We start from the raw sequence: 20,520 nt of genomic DNA on the forward strand, positions 1-20,520 counted from the left end.
TCTCAGGCCACTTGAAAAATTAAGTTTGCTCCTTCTGGGTCAAACATTCTGGAGCAAACCTCTCCTAGGACATGAGGAAAGAGAACATAGCTTACACTCTTGTGTAAGAGCGCAATTACAGTCTGGGAGAGAGAAATGTACTGGGGGCGTGCTGAGACTGGAAGGGAGGACACAGAGAGCCCTGGAGAGAAGTTGAAGGGCAATGCTCTCCTCCGCAAGAAGTGCCCCACCGAGAATGCCTCTTGGTACCGAGCCCTCACTGGGTCTGCCACCCGGCTAAGCTGAGCGTGTGTCTGCAGACCATGAGCCCTGGAGACCCAGGGGTGCCTCCAGTCGCCACCTGAAAAGATGCCCGTCCACACGAGCACAGGCATCCTGCCCTGCACGGGGAGAACTCCTTTAGAAAAACGCCCCTGCCCCAGCACAGCCTGCCTCTTGGGATAAATATCGCGTCTTTGTCCTCAGTTCCTGGCACACAGCTCCCAAAGCCCGAGGAATCTCGAATGTCTTTTGTATACTAAGGAGATGACTGGTGGTTGCAGGGCGGGGTGGGGGGGGAGCTAGATAACATCAGGATGGAGACTGGGGGCCAGAAAGACCAATGCGTGGTTACAGGGTAGCAGCTTTGCCACCTGGACTTCAGGGGAGGGGATGGCAACTAGAGAGGGAACACACCCATGCCTGTGATTTAATCAGCCATGCCTCCGTAATGGAACCTCCAGAAAACCCCTAAACAATGGGGTTCGGAGAGCTTCTGGTCCTGGGAGGGCGGTACACGTGGAGAGTGTGGAAGCTCCCCACCCCTTCTCCCTTCCCTGTCCCAGGCACCTGCCATTTGGCCGCTCCTGAGCCGTGTCCTTTATTAGACACTGATAATAGTAAGTAAAGTGCTTTCCCGAGTTCTGCGAGCTGTTCCAGCAAACGATCAAGCATTTGGAAGGGGTTGTGGGAACCTGCCGCTTTATAGCCAGTTGGTGGGTACAGGTGGCCCAGACTTGGGGTTGGCGTCTAAAGGGAGGGGCAGTCTTGGGCTGAGCCCTTTACCTGTAGGGTCTGTGCTGTGTGGGTAGTTAGTGCCAGAATCGAGTTGAATTGCAGGACACCCTGTTGGCGTCCCGAGAACTGGAGGACTGCTTGTTGCGTGCAAGAAAAATCGCACACATTTGGTGTCAGAAGAGTCATGAGTAAACTGCTCAGAAGCCCCCAATTCAGCCACAGCTGCAGGGTGTGGACTGTGCGTCTCCCACGGGTCCTGCAGGGTGACTCAGATGTTCTAAGCTATGCAAGACCCCGCTCTCTGTGCAGGACGGGGGGCGGGGGGCTTGCCGATGAGCCAGGTACTTGCAAAGGGAGCTGCTCTGGCACACGGGGGTCTTCGGGGGCTGCAGGAAAAAGTCCGAGCACATGGCAACTGGACGGCAGGGGAGACCCGGTTCTGCTCTGCGAGGGTCGTGCCGGGAGACTCAAGACCAAACCCAAGCTGGGAAGATGCTCACAGAGGGAGACCAGAACCCCATCCTCATCTACTTGATCGAAGACGTGACTAGACACCAGACCCCAGAGTCATCCCTTTCGTTACCTCAAACGTCATCCACATGTCCCTTGTCAGGACTGAGTCAGAAGGATGAGAAACACAGATCCTGACACTCCGGAGGGAGCGTGGAAAGGGGAGGGGGATGTCATTGAATCTCCTGTCTGCATTCCTTGGACACCTTCTGAGTCCTCAGACTCTGCTACGGTTCTTCCCTTCTCAAGAATTACACAGAGCAGAGAGAGCACGTGACGTTGCTGGCCCAGGATTCAACCTAAGTTTGGAACCCACGGCAGGTGTTTAGATCCTAAGAGGAGGAAGACACCGTCATCAGTGTCCTGCCCGACAGGCAGTCCTAGAGCACGAGCTCCTGGGACAACGCCCGTCCTTCGCTTAACGCAGGGGTCCCCAACCCCGGGGCCGGTCTGTGGCCTAACAGGAACCCACAGCAGGAGATGAGCGGTGGGCGAGCGAGTGAAGCTTCATCTGCCGTTCCCCACCGCTCACATTACTGCCTGAACCATCTCCCCTCCACTGCTTCCCACGCCCCATCCGTGGAAAAGTTGTCTTCCACAAAATCGGTCCCTGGTCAAAAAAACACAGGAGTCAAGAACTACGAAGAAACTTGTAAAAGAACACAAGATCGTGTGCACTTTCCCAGTAGTTTACTGGGTAAAAAGCTTCCTAGAAGATAGCGTGGACAGCCGTCCATGGTCCTATCCGGGGGGAGCAGAGGAAGGAAGGCTGAGAGCAGAGAGGAAGGGGGCAGACTTAAAACAAAGCTTACGCACTTCTATATATTGTTTTTAACTTTTTGACGGGTATGCACAATTTCTGTAATGGTATTAAAACAAACGCAGTTTAACTGTCCACTTTCCAAAGGGTGCTTTTCCAGCACTATATATCAAGACCTTTAAAAAGAGTCTATTGCCATTTCCAATCTCTGCTCCCTCCCGGCACCTCCAGGCCAGCCCCTGAGATCTGTCCCTCTCTTAACGCTGACAGTGTCAGGAATCAGCAAACAGAAACTGTCCACCACAAAGGGACCTGGGGTCTATTTGTAACAATAGGGCACTCACTGCACAGGGGCACTTCCCCAGCAGGGGCCTTGGGTAGGTGAGGCCAGCAGCGATCTTTCCCTCGGTCCCCCAGCCTTTGAAACAGGCACTGGAGCATCTGCTCGCAAGGCCCCTTCCAGCTGTTATGGGCTGTGCCGGTGGCAGCATCCTGCCTTGTGGCCACCAGTTTCCTCCCAATATCTTCCAGAGACTTCTCCACGCTTGTTGCAGGGGTTATGGAGCTCTGTGACCCCCGTATCGGCCAAGGGTGGGGAAAGAGAGCTTCCCTGCGCTGCCTCGGCAGAGGAAGCTGGGCCAGCCCCTGGGCGACCAATTCTGGAGTCCACGGCGGAGCTGAAGCGTAGGAATGCCACTCCCGCCCTGGAGATACGCCCGTTCTTGTGCCTGAGGACTCAGGAGACAGTCCACGGCAGCTCTGCTGTACTTGAGAAAAAGAGAAAACTACCTAATTATCCATCAGCGGAAGGTGGAAAAAGCAGCCCTGGTCCACCCAGAATCCTGAACTGTAGTTCCAGCTAATGAACTAGAGCGACACAGATCAACCTGGATGAACCTCCAAACTGTCACGTTCTATAAGGAGAAAGCTTCTTGTGAAATTGTGCACACAGAACAATAAACGTTCGAAATGCCCCAACAATGCTCTAGCTGAGCCAGGGAGGAAATACACAAGAGGTGGGGTTCCAGGGGGCTGGATGGGAGCTCCTTCTGGGCCCGGGGGGCCACCCAGGTGTCCCCTCCTTGCTGTCTGCTAAATGATATGCATTTAATTTGATAATAAAATATACAGAGATACAAGGGTAAGCCTTGTACCTAAGAGTTTCGCAGCACTTCTACAGATACTTTTTATTAAAAAAAAAAAAAAAAAGAAAAAAGAACTTACAATTATTTATGGTATTTGACCAGTCTAATAAAGTAACTTCAGCATGTGAGCTCTTAGCAGCTATAAAATAAACTCTACATAATATCTAAATGACTCAAATCTATATATCGTCTTACGGAAATTATTCACATATTATTTATATAACTATATATATAGAGAGAGAGAGAGATAATTCACCTATTTAAACTATAGAATTAAATGGTTTTTAAATATATTTCACAGCATTGTACAAATATCACCAGTTTAGAACATTTTCGTCACCCCCCAAAACCCTGTCCCCGTTCACCTGAGCAGTCAATGTTCACGTCCCCGCAAGCATTACCCGGCCCCAGCCCCTGGACACCACTAATCTACTTTCTGTCTCTATTGGTTTATCTATTCTGAATATTTCATATAAGGGGAATCTTATGTGTCCTTTCATGTCTGGCTTCTCTCACTTAGTGGACTGTCTCCGAGGCTCATCCACGTGGGAACACGTGTCGAAACTGCATTCCTTTAGGAGGCCAAATAATACTCCATCTTGTGGATATGCCGTATTTTATTTATCTAGTCATCAAGTTGATGGATCAGACTTATTTTTTTGATGTAAGGTGTCTGGCGTTTTCAATAATTCTAAGACAGAATAAATTCCCCCACCCCAGCTTTTCTTCTTTTTTCAGTTGAAGTCTAGCCGATTTACAATGCTGTGCCAATCCCTGCTGTACAGCAGCGTGACCCAGTTATCCAACCCCACTTTATTTTTATTTATTTATTTTTTTGGTACACGGGCCTCTCACTGCTGTGGCCTCTCCCGTTGCGGAGCACAGGCTCCGGACGCGCAGGCTCAGCGGCCATGGCTCACGGGCCCAGCCGCTCCGCGGCATGTGGGATCTTCCCAGACCGGGGCACGAACCCGCGTCCCCTGCATCGGCAGGCGGACCCTCAACCACTGCGCCACGAGGGAAGCCCTCCAACCCCACTTTAAATTCGCTTCCTCGGTGAGGAAAGGCCCAAGGCAGGTGACGGTGCCCGGCTCACCTTCTCCTGGGCTGACTGGGTCACGCTGGACACTTGTCCCATGGCCAGCTCCAGGGGCTGCTGCAGCGGGTCCTCCTGGAAGCAGAGGAGTGGCGGGCCCTGGAACGGAAAAGCACAGTGAGGAGATGGGTGCAGTGCCAGGCAGGGTGACTACTTTCTAAAGGCAGTGACGTACTTGCCGCAAAGCTCGGCAGACCTCAGAACGTATGGTCTGACTTCCTTTGGTTCAACCCATGCCTCTAAATAGCAGCGACGGGCCAATAACAGTAAGGAGCGCAGGGACGAACCCAAAGATGTTGCAGTAAAGGCGGCAAAGGGTATTTTGAGAGTTCGTGTTGACGGTGTAAGGGGAGAAGCCCAGGCTCCTGGGGTGGACGCTGGGTCTGGAGTACACGCACAGCACCTGGCCAGGTACAGCAGGTTCAAGGGCTGTGCTACCCTTCTTCTGGGAAAGCACTCTCTCCGGTTTCAGAGAATCACCTCTCCCTGTTCCACGTGGGCGCTGGCACTCTACTGAGGGTGGCCCCCTTCTCCTCTCCCACTGCCCAAACGGCGCGGGAGGGGGAACCCGGGGGCGGGGGCGCAGTGGGAGGCTGTGGCTGCCTCTCCCTGGAATTTGGGATTCCTTGGCTGGAAATGAACTTGGGCTGGTGGCCATGCCCAAGGATCGGGTTCCTCCAGAGCTGCCAGGCTCCTGCCCTCCAGGGTCTCCTGGTTCAACCCCGCCCTCGGCTCTGTGCATCCCCGTAAGCTTCCAGAAAAGTCCTCTGTGGCTTGTCGCCCTATGTCCATTTTGGTTCTTGCAATTAAAATCTCCAAGTGCAAGACGTGCAAGTGATGGATATGACCACAAGGCAACAAGACTGACGTTTTATAAAAGAACAAATCAGGCTTGGATTGCCAACCAAGTCTTGGCCTTTTAAAAATAAATTCTCTTGAGAAGCTGAACACTTATGCCTACGATACGACCCCCGGCACGAAACTCTTCTTAAATTCTTTTCCTGACATGTTCCAGAAAGTACATCATCGTCAAGCGAGCTCCGATCGACTGGTTAAAAAAAGAGATTCAGACCCACAACTTCCCTCCATATCTCATCGATTTCTGAGACTCTCAGCTGTGATGTGTTGGTTCCAACTACAAGGCCAGATCAAGGGTAGGGAATTAAAATGGTACAAAAAGGCACCAAAGCTCTGCTGGCAAGTGCAGTGCAGAGGAATAAGAATGAAGTCATCACGGGGCTGTGTCTTAAGAATTCCCAGTGACCCAGAGTAAACCTACAAGGCACAGAACATTGTCACTGACATGCTTCTAACCTCACCCTGTCTTAGCAACATTGATCTCACCCCCTAAAAATCATCAGGGAAGAATTAAATCTACTTCTCAAGCGTGATAGAGTCGTGCTTTGGGGGCTGCTCTGCTGACATTCTCCACGGCTAGAGCTTGTTTTGGTGTGACCTGCTGACCAGGGGCTTGGGGATGACATCGTCCTGTGTGCCAAGCTGCGTGGCTGAAAGTGCAGCACCCAGCACAGAGCCTAGCACCAGGCAGGGAGCTGACCCCTTGCGGGAGTCGTTACAGCCGCCGGGACTGCGTGTGAAACAACGCACCTTCTGCAGCAGCCTGAAGACACCATGTTGCCTTTAGCAGCCCCGATGCCACCTCCTGCCCCTGCCCGTCAGGAGGTGCCATCTATGCCCTCTTATGTATGACAGCTTCTGAATGAAAACCCTGGAAATATTTTGCTAGGGAAGTTAATGTCAAGGGGCAGTCTCACGAAGGAAATACATTATGAAATTAAAACAAGGACCCAGAGGTTCCCCATCCCTTTCTGCTTGATCCTTGCATTTCAGGAAGCCCGGCGTGCATGCAGCATAAGCACAAACTCCCACATCTCTGCACCCTGTCCTTGGGAAGGCAGCCCCGTTCCGGACTCAACCCCACTCAGACTAGAGCAAGATTTTACCTCCACAGGAAAAGCAACAGGCAGGAATGGCCAGGAAAACACTGCGAAAGCAAAACAAGAGACTAGCTCTCCTTGACGTTAAGACGTACTCTAGAACCTCTGTGATTCACAGCGTGAACACGCAGACGACTAGCAGGGCTGGGACAGGATGTCCAGAATAGACCCCAACACGTGTGGACACGGTATGTGACAAAGGTGGCATCCCAAATCACTGGCGAAAGATGGATTTTTGAAAAATCTGGATATGGGAGGAATCCCAGATAGAAGGCAAACCTCACTCCACTACAAGTAAAGAACACGACCACGCGAAGGGGTGGGGAACAGATCTAACCCGAGAAACTGAAGAAAACAGTATCCTGGCTGCACATAAATGCTAGAATCTAGTCAGTAAATGTGTTTCTCATGGGGGTACAGGTCAGCAATTCAAAAAGTAAGCTATGTGTAAACTAGAACTGGGCAAATAAATATGTTACAGAGAGTAAGTCCCAGATACATCACTTCTGGAGGAAGAAGTTCGAGATAAGGAAAGGGGAAGGTGAAAATGAACTCTGTGCCATTGACCTGGAATCCAGGATATAGGTATAGTCGTGGTTTCGAAGATGCAGACAGAGAGATGTGTGCACGTGAATGTGTTAGCATCCACATACACATTTCCTAGGTCTGTCCACTAAGAGGGTCTAGGAGCAATGAGACCCCAGCAGTAATGAGCACACCTGATGCCCAGATCTTGTTTTCTAAACACTTCTCCAGGAAAAGGAATCAGAGCGGCTTAGAAAAGTGGCTGAATCCAGGGCCAGAGAAGAGGAAAATACAAGACGAGCTCAGAGCAAACACCTTGTGGAACCGTCAAGAAAGGAAATGCTAAGAAAAGAAAAAAACTATGTGTGTGTATATATATATATCTCGATGGAAGAACACAAAAGAGCTTCTAATGGCCAAAACAAGAACAGTTCAAGCAACAAAATAAATAGTGATGGTACTGAATTATAACCCATGGAATAAAATAAATACCCATGAGTCCATACTGATGTCAATAATCAATTACATATACAGATGGAGAAGTGACAGCTCTTTCCTGCAGCGGAATTCCAATGAATAAATGTAGAAGGAGAGAGGGAAACAGAAAATCATCATTAGGCAAACTCCACGGAAGTCAATGGCTGCAGACCAGATACACAGATGGATGCCAAAATCAGTGAGTGAAAGTATGAGGGGTGACAGGATTTGTACAACCTCAAAGTATCTCCCCAAGTTATGTGGTAATTATAGCAGGAAAGGATAAGAGGAGACCTAAGATGTAAGAAGAGAAACAGGCGGAAATCACCTTAACCAAGGAATGAAGGCCACTGCTTCTCCCCAGCGGTACGCCACGCTGACATCACGCACCCCGTGGCGCAGCACACTGAAAGGGGCGCATCACTTCCGTGGTTTGTATAACTGCAGTCCAACCGTGTGAAAACACCAAACTGAGGGATATTTGGCAAAATAACAATCAATAGTCCTCAGAATTGTCAAGGTCACAAGGAAACAAGGGAAGACTGGGAAACTGTTACAGCCTGCAGGAGACAAACGCAAAGCAGCAACTCAATCATGCAGGACCTGAACTGGGACCCTGGAACGATAAAAGAACACTGGCGGAAAGCCGGTGAAATTCAGGCTGTTGCAAAGTCACGGCCTCTGCTGTTGCAGGCTTGCCCCGCATTCCAATTTTAACTACCGTACCCCTCCCTCCCCCACCCCTGCCCCCGGCCTGAGTGAGCCAGAGTCCCCTCATCAGCCACTGCTTTAACCCTGTCCTGTCTGGGCGGGAACAGATGCCTGAGGGCAACCTACATGTAGAGGCGGAGCCAAATCCAAAGCTGAGGCCCTGGAGCTGTGCGAACAAAGAACAGAAGGGAAATCTCTGTGCAGCCTCAGGAGCAGCGGATTAAATCCCCACAAGCGACGTGAGGTACCTGCATCTGTGGAATACCTGAATAGACAACACATCAACCCAAAATTGAGGCAGTGGACTTTGGGAGCAACTGTAGACTTGGGGTTTGCTGTCTACGACTGACTTGTTTCTAATTTTTATGTTTATCTTAGTATAGTTTTTAGCTCTTGTTATCACTGGCAGATTTGTTTATTGGTTTCGTAACTCTTCTTGTTTTTAAATTACTTTATAATTTTTTATTTTAATATTTTTTTTAATTATTATTTTATTTTATTATTATTTTTCTTTCTTTTTTTCTCCTGTTTCTTCTGAGCCATGTGGCTGACAGGGTCTGGTGCTCCGGTCTGGTGTCAGGCCTGAGACTCTGAGGTGGGAGAGCTGAGTTCAGGACATTGGACCACCAGAGACCTCCTGGCCCCATGTAATATCAATCGGCGAGAGCTCTCCCAGAGATCTCCATCTCAACACTAAGACACAGCTCCACCCAATGACCAGCAAGCCCCAGTGCTGGAGGCCCCATGCCAAACAACTAGCAAGACAGGAACACAACACCACCCAATAGCAGAGAGGCTGCCTAAAATCATACTAAGCTCACAGACACCCCAAAACACACCACCGGCCGCAGCCCTGCCCGCCAGAAAGACAAGATCCAGCCTCATCCACCAGAACACAGGCACCAGTCTGCTCCACCAGGAAGCCTACACAAGCCACTGAACCAACCTTACCCACCAATAAACAACGGGAACTACGAACCTGCAGCCGAGAAAAGGAGACCCCAAACACAGTAAATTAAGCAAAATAAGAAGACAGAGAAACACACAGCAGATGAAGGAGCAAGGTAAAAACCCACGAGACCAAACAAATGAAGAGGAAATAGGCAGTCTACCTGAAAAAGAATTCAGAGTAATGACAGTAAAGATAATCCAAAAATCTTGGAAACAGATTGGAGAAAATACAAGGAACGTTTAACAAGGACCTCGAAGAACTAAAAAGCTAACAAATAACGATGAACAGCACAATAAATGAAATTAAAAATTCTCTGGAAGGAATCAATAGCAGAACAACTGATGCAGAAGAATGGATAAGTGACCTGGAGGATAAAACGGTGGAAATAACTACCCCAGAGCAGAATAAAGAAAAAAGAATGAAAAGAATTGAGGACAGTCTCAGAGACCTCTGGGACAATATTAATCACACCAACATTTGAATTACAGGTGTCCCAGAAGAAGAAGACAAAAAGAAATGTCTGAGAAAATATTTGAAGAGATTATAGTTGAAAACTTCCTTAACATGGGAAAGGAAATAGTCAATCCAGTCCAGGAAGCACAGGGAGTACCATACAGGATAAATCCAATGAGAAACACACCAAGACACATACTAATGAAACTATCAAAAATTAAATACAAAGAAAAAATATTAAAAGCAGCAGGGGAAAAGCAACAAATAACATACAAGGGAATCCCCATAAGGTTAACAGCTGATCTTTCAGCAGAAACTCTGCAAGCCAGAAGGGAGTGGCAGGACATATTTAAAGTGATGAAAGGGAAAAACCTACAACCAAGATTTCTCTGCCCAGCAAGAATCTCTTTCAGATTCAACAGAGAAATTAAATCTTTACAGACAAGCAAAAGTTAAGAGAATTCAGCACCACCAAACCAGCTTTACAACAAATGCTAAAGGAACTTCTCTAGGCAGGAAACACAAGAGAAGGAAAAGATCTACAATAACAAACCCAAAACAATTGAGAAAATGGGAATAGGAACATACACATCGATAACTACCTTAAATGTAAATGGATTAAATGCTCCAACCAAAAGACACAGACTGGCTGAATGGATACAAAAACAAGACCCATATATATGCTGTCTACAAGAGACCCTCTTCACACCTAGGGACACATACAGACTGAAAGTGAGGGGATGGAAAAAGATATTCCATGCAAATAGAAATCAAAAGAAAGCTGGAGTAGCAATTCTCATATCAGACAAAATAGACTTTAAAATAAAGACTATTACAAGAGACAAAGAAGGACACTACATAAAGATCAATCCAAGAAGAAGATATAACAATTGTAAATATTCATGCACCCAACGTAGGAGCACTTCAATACATAAGGCAAATGCTAACAGCCATAAAAGCGGAAATCGACAGTAACATAATAATAGTAGGGGACTTTAACACTTCACTTTCACCAGTGGACAGATCATCCAAACAGAAAATAAATAAGGAAATTCAAGCTTTAAATGACCCATTAGACAAGATGGACTTAATTGATATTTATAGGACAGTCCATCCAAAAAACAACAGAATACATTTTCTTCTCAAGTGACCATGGAACATTCTCCAGGATAGATCATATCTTGGGTCACAAACCAAGCCTTGGTAAATTGAAGAAAATTGAAATTGTATCAAGTATCTTTTCTGACCACAATGCTATGAGACTAGATATCAATTACAGGGAAAAAAAGTGTAAAAAATACAAACACATGGAGGATAAACAATATGTTACTAAATAACCAAGAGATCACTGAAGAAACCAAAGAGGAAATCAAAAAGTACCTAGAAACAAATGACAATGACAACACAACGACCAAAAACCTATGGGATGCAGCAAAAGCAGTTCTAAGAGGGAAGTTTATAGCAATAAAATCCTACCTCAAGAAGCAAGAAAGATCTCAAATAAACAACATAACCTTATACCTAAAGCAATTAAGAGAAAGAAGAACAAAAAAACCCCAAAGTTAGCAGAAGGAAAGAAATCATAAAGATCAGATCAGAAATAAATGAAAAAGAGATGAAGGAAACAATAGCAAAGATCAATAAAACTAAAAGCTGGTTCTTTGAGAAGATAAACAAAATTGATAAATCACTAGCCAGACTCAAGAAGAAAAAAACGGAGAAGACTCAAGTCAACAGAATTAGACAAGAAAAAGGAGAAGCAACAACTGACACAGCAGAAATACAAAGGATCATGAGAGATTACTACAAGCAACTATATGCCAATAAAATGGACAGCCTGGAAGAAATGGACAAATTCTTAGAAAAGCACAGTCTTCCAAGACTGAACAAGGAAGAAATAGAAAATATGAACAGACCAATCACAAGCACTGAAATTGAAACTGTGATTAAAAATCTTCCAACAAACAAAAGCCCAGGACCAGATGGCTTCACAGGTGAATTCTATCAAACATTTAGAGAAGAGCTAACACCTATGCTTCTCAAACTCTTCCAAAATATAGCAGAGGGAGGAACATTCCCAAACTCATTCTACGAGGCCACCATCACCCTGATACCAAAACCAGACAAAGATGTCACAAAGAAAGAAAACTACAGGCCAATATCACTGATGAACGTAGATGCAAAAATCCTCAACAAAATACTAGCAAACAGAATCCAACAGCACATTAAAAGGATCATACACCATGATCAAGTGGGGGTTATCCCAGGAATGCAAGGATTCTTCAATATATGCAAATCAATCAATGTGATAAACCCTATGAACAAACTGAAGGATAAAAACCATATGATAATCTTAATAGATGCAGAAAATGCTTTCGACAAAATTCAACACCCATTTATGATAAAAACTCTCCAGAAAATAGGCATAGAGGTAACTTACCTCAACATATTATAGGCCATATATGACAAACCCACAGCCAACATCATTCTCAATGGTAAAAAACAGAAACCATTTCCCCTAAAATCAGGAACAAGACAAGGATGCCCACTCTCACCACTATTATTCAACACAGTTTTGGAAGTTTTAGCCACAGCAATCAGAGAAGAAAGAGAAATAAAAGGAATCCAAATCAGAAAAGAAGTAAAGCTGTCACTGTTTGCAGATGACATGATACTCTACATAGAGAATCCTAAAGATGCTACCAGAAAACTACTAGTGCTAATCAAAGAATTTGGTAAAGTACCAGGATACAAAATTTATGCACAGAAATCTCTTGCATTCTTATATGCTAATAATGAAAAATCTCAAAGAGAAATTAAGGAAACACTCCCATTTACCACTGCAACAAAAAGAATAAAATACCTAGGAATAAACCTACCTAAGGAGACAAAAGACCTGTACGCAGAAAACTATAAGACACTGATGAAAGAAATGAAAAATGATACAAACAGATGGAGAGATATACCATGTCCTTGGATTCGAAGAATCAACATTGTGAAAATGACTATACTACCCAAAGCAATCTTTGGGTAGTATCAATGCAATCCCTATCAAACTACCAATGGCATTTTTCACAGAACTAGAGCAAAAAATGTCACAATTTGTATGGAAACATAAAAGACCCCGAATAGCCAAAGCAGTCTTGAGAAAGAAAAACGGAGCTGGAGGAATCAGGCTCCCTGACTTCAGACCATACTACAAAGCTACAGTAATCAAGACAGTATGGTACTAGCACAAAAACAGAAATACAGATCAATGGAACAGGATAGAAAGCCCAGAGATAAACCCACGCACATACGGTCACCTTTTTTTTTTTTTTTTTTTTTTTTGGCGGTACACGGGCCTCTCATTGTTGTGGCCTCTCCCATTGCGGAGCACAGGCTCCGGATGCGCAGGCTCAGCGGCCATGGCTCACGGGCCCAGCCACTCCACGGCATGTGGGATCTTCCTGGACCGGGCCACGAACCCATGCCCCCTGCATTGGCAGGCGGACTCTCAACCACTGCGCCACCAGGGAAGCCCTATGATCACCTTATTTTTGATAAAGGAGGCAAGAATATACAATGGAGAAAAGACAGCCTCATCAATAAGTGGTGCTGGGAAAACTGGACAGCTACATGTAAAAGAATGAGATTAGAACACTGCCTAACACCATACACATAAATAAACTCAAAATGGACTAAAGACCTAAATGTAAGGCCAGACACTATAAAACTCTTAGAGGAAAACGTAGGAAGAACAATTTTGACATAAATCACAGCAAGATCCTTTTTGACCCACCTCCTAGAGAAATGGAAATAAAAAAAATAAACAAATGGGACCTAATGAAACTTAAAAGCTTTTGCACAGCAAAGGAAACCATAAACAAGATGAAAAGACAACCCTCAGAATGGGAGAAAATATTTCCAACCAAACAACTGACAAAGGATTAATCTCCAAAATTTACAAGCAGCTCATGCAGCTCAATATCAAGAAAACAGACAACCCAGTCCAAAAATGGGCAGAAGACCTGAACAGACATTTCTCCAAAGAAGATATACAGATTGCCAACAAACACATGAAACATCACTAATCATTAGAGAAATGCAAATCAAAACTACAATGAGGTATCACCTCACACCGTTCAGAATGGCCATCATCAAAAAATCTACAAATAAATGCTGGAGAGGGTGTGGAGAAAGGGGAACCCTCTTGCACTGTTGGTGGGAATGTAAATTGATACAGCCACTATGGAGAACAGTATGAAGGGCCTTAATAAACTAAAAATAGAACTACCATATGACCCAGCAATCCCACTACTCGGCCTACACCCAGAGAAAACCATAATTCAAAAAGAGTCATGTACCACAATGTTCATTGCAGCTCTATTTACAATGGCCAGGACATGGAAGCAACCTAAGTATCTGTTGACGGATGGATAAAGAAGATGTGGCACATATATATACTGGACTATTACTCAGCCATAAAAAGAAACGAAACTGAGTTATTTGTAGTGAGGTGGATGGACCTAGAGTGTGTCAAAAAGAGTGAAGTAAGTCAGAAAGAGAAAAACAAATACCATATGCTAACACATATATATGGAATCTAAAAAAAAAAAAAAAAAAATGGTTCTGATGAACCTAGGGGCAGGACAGGAATAAAGACACAGACGTAGAGAATGGACTTGAGGACACGGGGAAGGGGAAGGGGAAGCTGGGACGAATGAGAGAGTAGCATTGACATATATACACTACCAAATGTAAAATAGATAGCTAGTGGGAAGCAGCCGCATCGCACAGGGAGATCAGCTCGGTGCTTTGTGACCACCTAGAGGGGTGGGATAGAGAGGGTGGGAGGGAGACGCAAGAGGGAGGGGATATGGGGACATATGTGTACATATAGCTGATTCACTTTGTTATACAGCAGAAGCTAACACAACATTGTAAAGCAATTATATTCCAACAAAGATGTTAAAAAAGTAGGGTCTTCAGTTTAGTTAGAAACTTCTGTTAATTTCTTGTACTGTTACAATGTTAATATCATTTCATTATAAAATATAGTAACATTGTGCCAATATTAATTTCTTATAGGTTACAATGATAATGATTGTACCATGAAACATAGTAACATTATAGCAATGTTAATTTCTCATATTTTTACAGTGTTAGTATCATTATACTGTATTGTAGTGACATCGTACCAATGTTAATTTCTTGGTTCTGCCCTTGTGCTATGGTTATGTAAGGCTGGCTGAGGAAAGTATGGAAACTGAATTATTTTTGAAACTTCTCTCTAAATCTAAAAGCAGTAAAAAATTTAAAGCTTTTTTTTTTTTTAAGGAAGATGTTACAAGAAAGCAGCCCATCTTTATTGACTCTGTTGACTAAAGGCCTCGCACAGAACTCATCGCATCTGGAGTGGGTGCTGCTTTCCAGACTGAACCCAAACTTATCCTCTTCCAGGGATGAAGCACAGAGAGGTCAGGGCTTGCCCAAGGTCACACAGCCCCATAGCTGCCTTCCAGCCTAAGCAGTGGCCACACAGCTCTTGCGAGTGGCTCAAGAGGTCCCTTCCCTCCTCAGCAGCCCACGGGGGGCTGACAGGAGTGGATGCTAGCTTTGGCTGCATTTGAGTTGACACTAACACTACACCCACTCTTCCTTCCCCTGAATTCCCGTCTTGCTGAGAGAATGGGTGAATGCAAAGAACAACCCGAACTGGCGCCTACTCCTCGTGTCTATTGACGGTTTGCAAAGTCATCAGTGAGCCTCCTTTGATGTTGATTCTTTAGAAGTGAAAAACAAAGCACATTAAACAGCTTGTTTGGCCCAGGCCTGGCCAGCTCCCAAGCAGGGGAGGCCTGTGTCCAGACGGGGTGATGCGCATCTCCACCGTTTGTCCCCCTCCAGCGACAGGTTTCTAACAGGGCCTGTTATTCATGCTCCAATCGCCACCCGGCCCAAGCCAGCCATGCACTGGGCACCGGGTGCGCTGTGCCTGGACGGACAGGGCTCTGGCCTCCCTCACAATCCCGGGAGCTGATGAGGGCACCAGCGACCACAGGGTCCTGCTGGGGAGAGGGTGGGGCGGCAACCTCCAAAAAATGAGACGGTCAGGGACCCCTGTGCTGAGACCTGAAATACTGACAGGAGTTAAATAAGGAGAAAGGTTAAATAATGTTGGAGACACAAGAAATGCCTTGCGGGAAGATCCCACACAGGAGAGAACACTGAATGTTTGAGCTATGGAAAGGAGACCGGTTTGGGGGTCAGGTAGAGAGTGCCTTCCCATTCTTACCAGCTGACTTAGACTGTGGTCACGGTGGGTGGTCAAGGAGCTTGCATTTTTGGGAGCAGCGCTCAAAGGAAGCTCATTATAGAATAAGGAAACTCCCAAGTCTTGTCACTTTGTTTACTTTTCAAGTTGCCACACCTCCTATACGAGTCAGAGCTATTAATAACATGTTCTAAGTTCACAGGACATTTTTTTTTTTTTTTCCCCACAAAGACCACAAATTGTCCTACAGTCTCGGTCATTTGCATTTAGAACATTCCTCTGAAAAAAATCCTGGGGCAAAAGACTAAAGAGACAAACAGCTCTGTTAACCCTCCCCACCCGGGGCCTGGGCCGGCTGGACAAGTCCAGAACGTGGCCCTCACTCTCAGAATGCTGCTCCCCGCACGTGGTCCCAACAGCAGCAGCCTTGGGAGGAAGGCGCTGTCCAGCCCACCGGGAGGGGGCAGGGGACCATGGGCACACTGGCTTCCATAGCTGGTGACCTGCTGTGGAAACGGCAACACTGGAGCCACCAGGTGTGAACCATTGCTGGGGTGACTGTCACCCCAAACCACTTTGTAAACGTTCATGTAAATAAATGCAGGGGAACCAAAGGGAAAACCTCAGCTGTTGCCTTTAAATAATACAGCATTAGTTCCCAGTCTGGTGACTGAGCCAGTTCCAGGAACTTTCTGTTCTCTGGGACCGAACTGCCATCAGATCAGCTGGAATTAGGTGTTTGCGATGCCAGAGTGGAGAGACGTTGTGGGGTGAGGGGGACCTGACTGACTGACTGGTGGCTGGCTTACGGACACTGTGTGTATCCAGCAGCTTCTCACTAGTGAGGGGCTAGCTCGGGGAACTTGTGAAAAATACAGGAAGCTCCCTGCGCCCCCAACAACTTCCTAAGTCTGAAGTGGGGGAGGGAGCAGGCATGTGTATTTTTTCAAAGCTCTCTAGGCAATTTGCCAGTGTTCCCCAAACACCTGGCATCAGCCCGACCAGCTGGCAGAGCAGCCACGGTTTCCTCACCTGTCTCTCCAATTCACCATTCTAATTATTCAGAGTGAGGGTTACAATCCCAGGGGCCCTCTGACACAGGGAACCTGCAGTGCCACAGTCACTGGTCACCCGGGGCCAAAGGAGACTCCACAAGCTACTGACCCACCCTCAGCTCCTAGGAGATAGGAGCCCCTTTTGTTAGGGATGATGCATTAAACAATCGCACCCTTTTATCCTTTCTTGCTGGACCGCAACTAAAGGAAACATTTGGGTCTCAAGGTCAAGTTTGCTGCCCACAGGGGACCGTGACTGCAGACGTGGATGGGCCAGGAAGACCCCCCAGCCCAGGGTCTAGGTCAACCCTGGCAAGTCTCTCTAGCCCACGGGCCTCAGTCTCGCCTTTCGGAGAAGCAAGAGGTGCTGCGAGAAGCGTTTAGGGTTCCTTGCAGTCCTACAACACAAGCTGGAGTAAAACAGAATGGGAGGAGTCGCTCCATTCAGGAGAGAATCCCACCTCGCACGGAAGACGCTGGAGATGCCTGAGTTACCGCCAATCCCCCAGCGATAGGCAGAGAAGTGGTCTCCTCACGGGCCAGGGCAGACAGATAACAGGACAGGGTGGGGGCAGAAGGGGGACGCTAAGCTGTGGCTCGCCGGGCTGAGTGCAGGCTTGGAGGGTCAACCCTAATCAGGGATTAGTGGAAATCGTGTTGGAGGCAGGGCAGAGGGAGACTCCGCAGGGCTGGCTGCCAGGTCAGGACAGCCGCTAACGAAACACCAGGGCCTGCTCACCCACGCTGTCATGAGTGTCGCGGTCGGGATGGCCCAGGACGGGGGAGAGGTATGCCAAGGCCAGGGCAGGAGTTACCCAGATCCTATCAGCCTGCAGAACGTTCCATCAGAATTCAAATCGAGCAACATTTCCAGGCACCAGGGAGAGCAAAGTGACGCCAGCAATCCCCTCCCCCCATCACACACACACGCACACACACACACACCGCACCTGACACCACAGTCAGACCCAGTCTACCGTCAGAGGAGACTCAGGGCTGCCTTGAGCTTAAACCCAGTACATTATTGCCCCTTCCGGGCAGGAGCTCTGGGAAAACTGGTGTCTAAGACTGCAGTGCATGGCGAATAGCAGAGAACGGAGAAAAGGAGCCAGATCTCTCCCCGCCCCCTGAGCCAAGGGCCCTCTCTCCTCCCACACGGATTCAAGCGAGTAGGGAGAAAGGTTTGCCTCCGAAACCTTCAGGTATTTGCTTCAGTTCTCAGCCTTACCCGACCGGCTGCAGACAAATTCCAGAGCAGGGATATCCTCCTTTCTCTCTGAGGGCTCCAGGCAAGAGGGTAATCTGGAAGCGTTATATCGAAGGCAATCACAGTTTCTAAGCCAATCAGGAAATGTCAGGGAACACGGCAGAATGGTTTAAGCAGGACTGTCCCAGACTTACAGGAGGGAGGCTCGTGCCTCTGCCTGACCCTCTCAGGAGTCCCAGGGGGATGACCAGGACCCTACAGATCATTCACCCAACACCAACACGCAGGTTACAGCTCACGAAAGGCTGAGAAGCAGAATCAGCGGCCCACGTCACGCGCCCTGTCTCATCCAGCTGGGGCAAGACTTTCACCCGCTCACAACTCCAGCCTACAGTGTACTCAGCCCCGGAACGCAGGCCCTGGACACCAGGTCAACCAGGGATCAATGGCAGCAGCTTCGTGGGGAAACAAAGCTGTGTTTGCTCACATAGGTGAGGTCACATGGCTTTAGGGACTCCCACAAGAGGTGGGGTGGCCCCCCTGAAGAGCTGTCCGGTTCTGGCGGCCGCGGCACGGACTCCAGGCACCGAGGCAGACTGCAGTCAAATGACCTTGCAGGCTTTTTTCATCCAGAGGTTACGGTTATTTTTTTTTCCCCCCCAGGGTTCAGAACACGGTCTTCTGTTGGATTTATGCTCATTCACACTCAAAGCTATTTTGTTTTTTAAATCCGTGGCTCTGTGAGTCAGTCAAGGCCATGCGCAAAGACCACACAGAGGGCCCACCGTGGAATATTTTGGAGGTTGATGGTCCAGACACAACAGCACTCACTATTTCCAAAGCAAAGCGCCACAGGCTTCTCCACTGAGTTCCCAAGCCGGTGGCGGAATGTGGTACACCTGGGAGTCATCAGGACAGGCGAAGACTGGGAGGTACCCCAAACCCCCCAGGCCCCCGTTCCTCCTATGGAACACCTAGAAATAGCAGACGCCAGGAGCTTGTCATTAAACCAAGACGTCTTAGAAGCAAAAATAAGTCATCCAGTCATTAACCAGACAAGAAACATAACCACAGGAGCATGAGGTAGCAGAGCTCCGTCATAAGCCCCTGAGCTTTGAGGTAGGAGATAGGTGGGTTCAAATCCCAGCTCTGCCACCCACAGGCTGTGTGACCTTGGGCGGATTACTTAACCTTTCCAGGCCTCAGTTCCCCCACCTGTAAAATGTTGACAACGCCTCTGTCGCAGGAGTTGCGAGGATTCAGAGATGACAGACGTACCTGAAGCCCCCAGTACATGTCTGGCGAGTGGCTACCCCTCAACGGTCACTAATTTTAAATGCCAAGGAATGCAAACCTTCTGGAAATAACACGCTGGGCGAAATTCAGCTCTGTACGCGGAAGCATATTTGGTTCACAGTTATTCAGGTGCAAAAGCAGTTCGGTGTCCACCTGAATACGGGAATCCACCTGGGACGCCAGGAAGGGCGAGTATGAGCCTGAAGGGGAAGGGGCACCCCGAAAAGTCTCTCCAACAGCCAGTCTGTCCCTCCTGTGGAGCCTAGGGCCTGGCACACCTCATGTCTGGTTAATAAAATCGAATCATTTTGTCTTGATTCCCCATCAAGGGTCCTCCAGTCTTCAGGGTCTTTCTCCTAACTTTCAAGGATGCTCTGCCCCTTGAATCAGTCAAGGGCTGTGGCGAGGCTCCAGGGAAGAAGAGCTCTGCTCTGAACCCGCGCCCCGAGAACACCGCGCCCGACCCCGCAGCACGACCGGCCCTCACGGAAACTCACCGCTCTCCGTTTGGCCTCATCGTTCAGGGCGGCCACCCAGGCGGCCTGCCACTGCTTCCTCCAGATGCTCAGCGTCACGATCCAGGCGAGCAGCGCATCCGGCTCGGGGCGCTGGCCCTCGCCGGGCTCCGCCGCCCGCCTCGGGGAGCGGGGTCGTGCCCTGGCCAGCGCCCACTGCGCCAGGTACAGGCCCACAGTGCCCAAGGCCACGACGAAGAGCGCCACCAAGCCCAGCCACTGGACCTCACCGAGCCACGAGTCCAGGCGGGACATGGTGATGGCGCATACCCGGCGCGCCTCGCCCCAACTTCCCAGGCAGCCCCTGGCCGGGCGCACAGCCCGCGGGCGGCGAGCTCAGGACATCAGCTCGCGGCCGGCCGGGGCTCGCGGGGGGCGAGGAGGGGGCGCGGCGGGCGGATCCAGGCGGCTGGCGACGCGGGCCCCGGGCGCCGAGAGGCCGGCGGGCGGGGTGAGCGGGAGGAAAAGCCCAGCCGGCTCACGACGGCCACGGCCCGGGACTGCGCCTCCCCTGGCAAATGGGGACGCGGTGTCCCGCGTTCCCGACTCGGGCGTCTGGTAGTTCCCGGGGCCGTAGCCGGACGCCTTTCCTCTAGTGCGCCGCCCCA

The 20,520-nt window shown here is 48.4% G+C and overlaps 1 protein-coding gene across 1 annotated transcript in view; it reads right to left on the reverse strand.

The window, feature by feature from the left end:
* The window catches only part of C2CD2 (C2 calcium dependent domain containing 2), a 59,275-nt gene extending 38,961 nt beyond the window's left edge, over positions 1 to 20,314 (reverse strand). The window contains exons 1-2 of the mRNA XM_065876581.1: positions 19,895 to 20,314; positions 4,508 to 4,606 (exon numbers count right to left, since the gene is read on the reverse strand). Coding sequence (XP_065732653.1) covers positions 4,508 to 4,606; positions 19,895 to 20,167 — 372 coding nt within the window. The 5' untranslated portion in view covers positions 20,168 to 20,314. The remainder of the gene's footprint in view (positions 1 to 4,507; positions 4,607 to 19,894) is intronic.
* Positions 20,315 to 20,520: the final 206 nt, after the last annotated feature.

The sequence above is a fragment of the Phocoena phocoena genome, chromosome 4, assembly GCF_963924675.1.
Source record: "Phocoena phocoena chromosome 4, mPhoPho1.1, whole genome shotgun sequence".
NCBI lineage: Eukaryota > Metazoa > Chordata > Mammalia > Artiodactyla > Phocoenidae > Phocoena > Phocoena phocoena.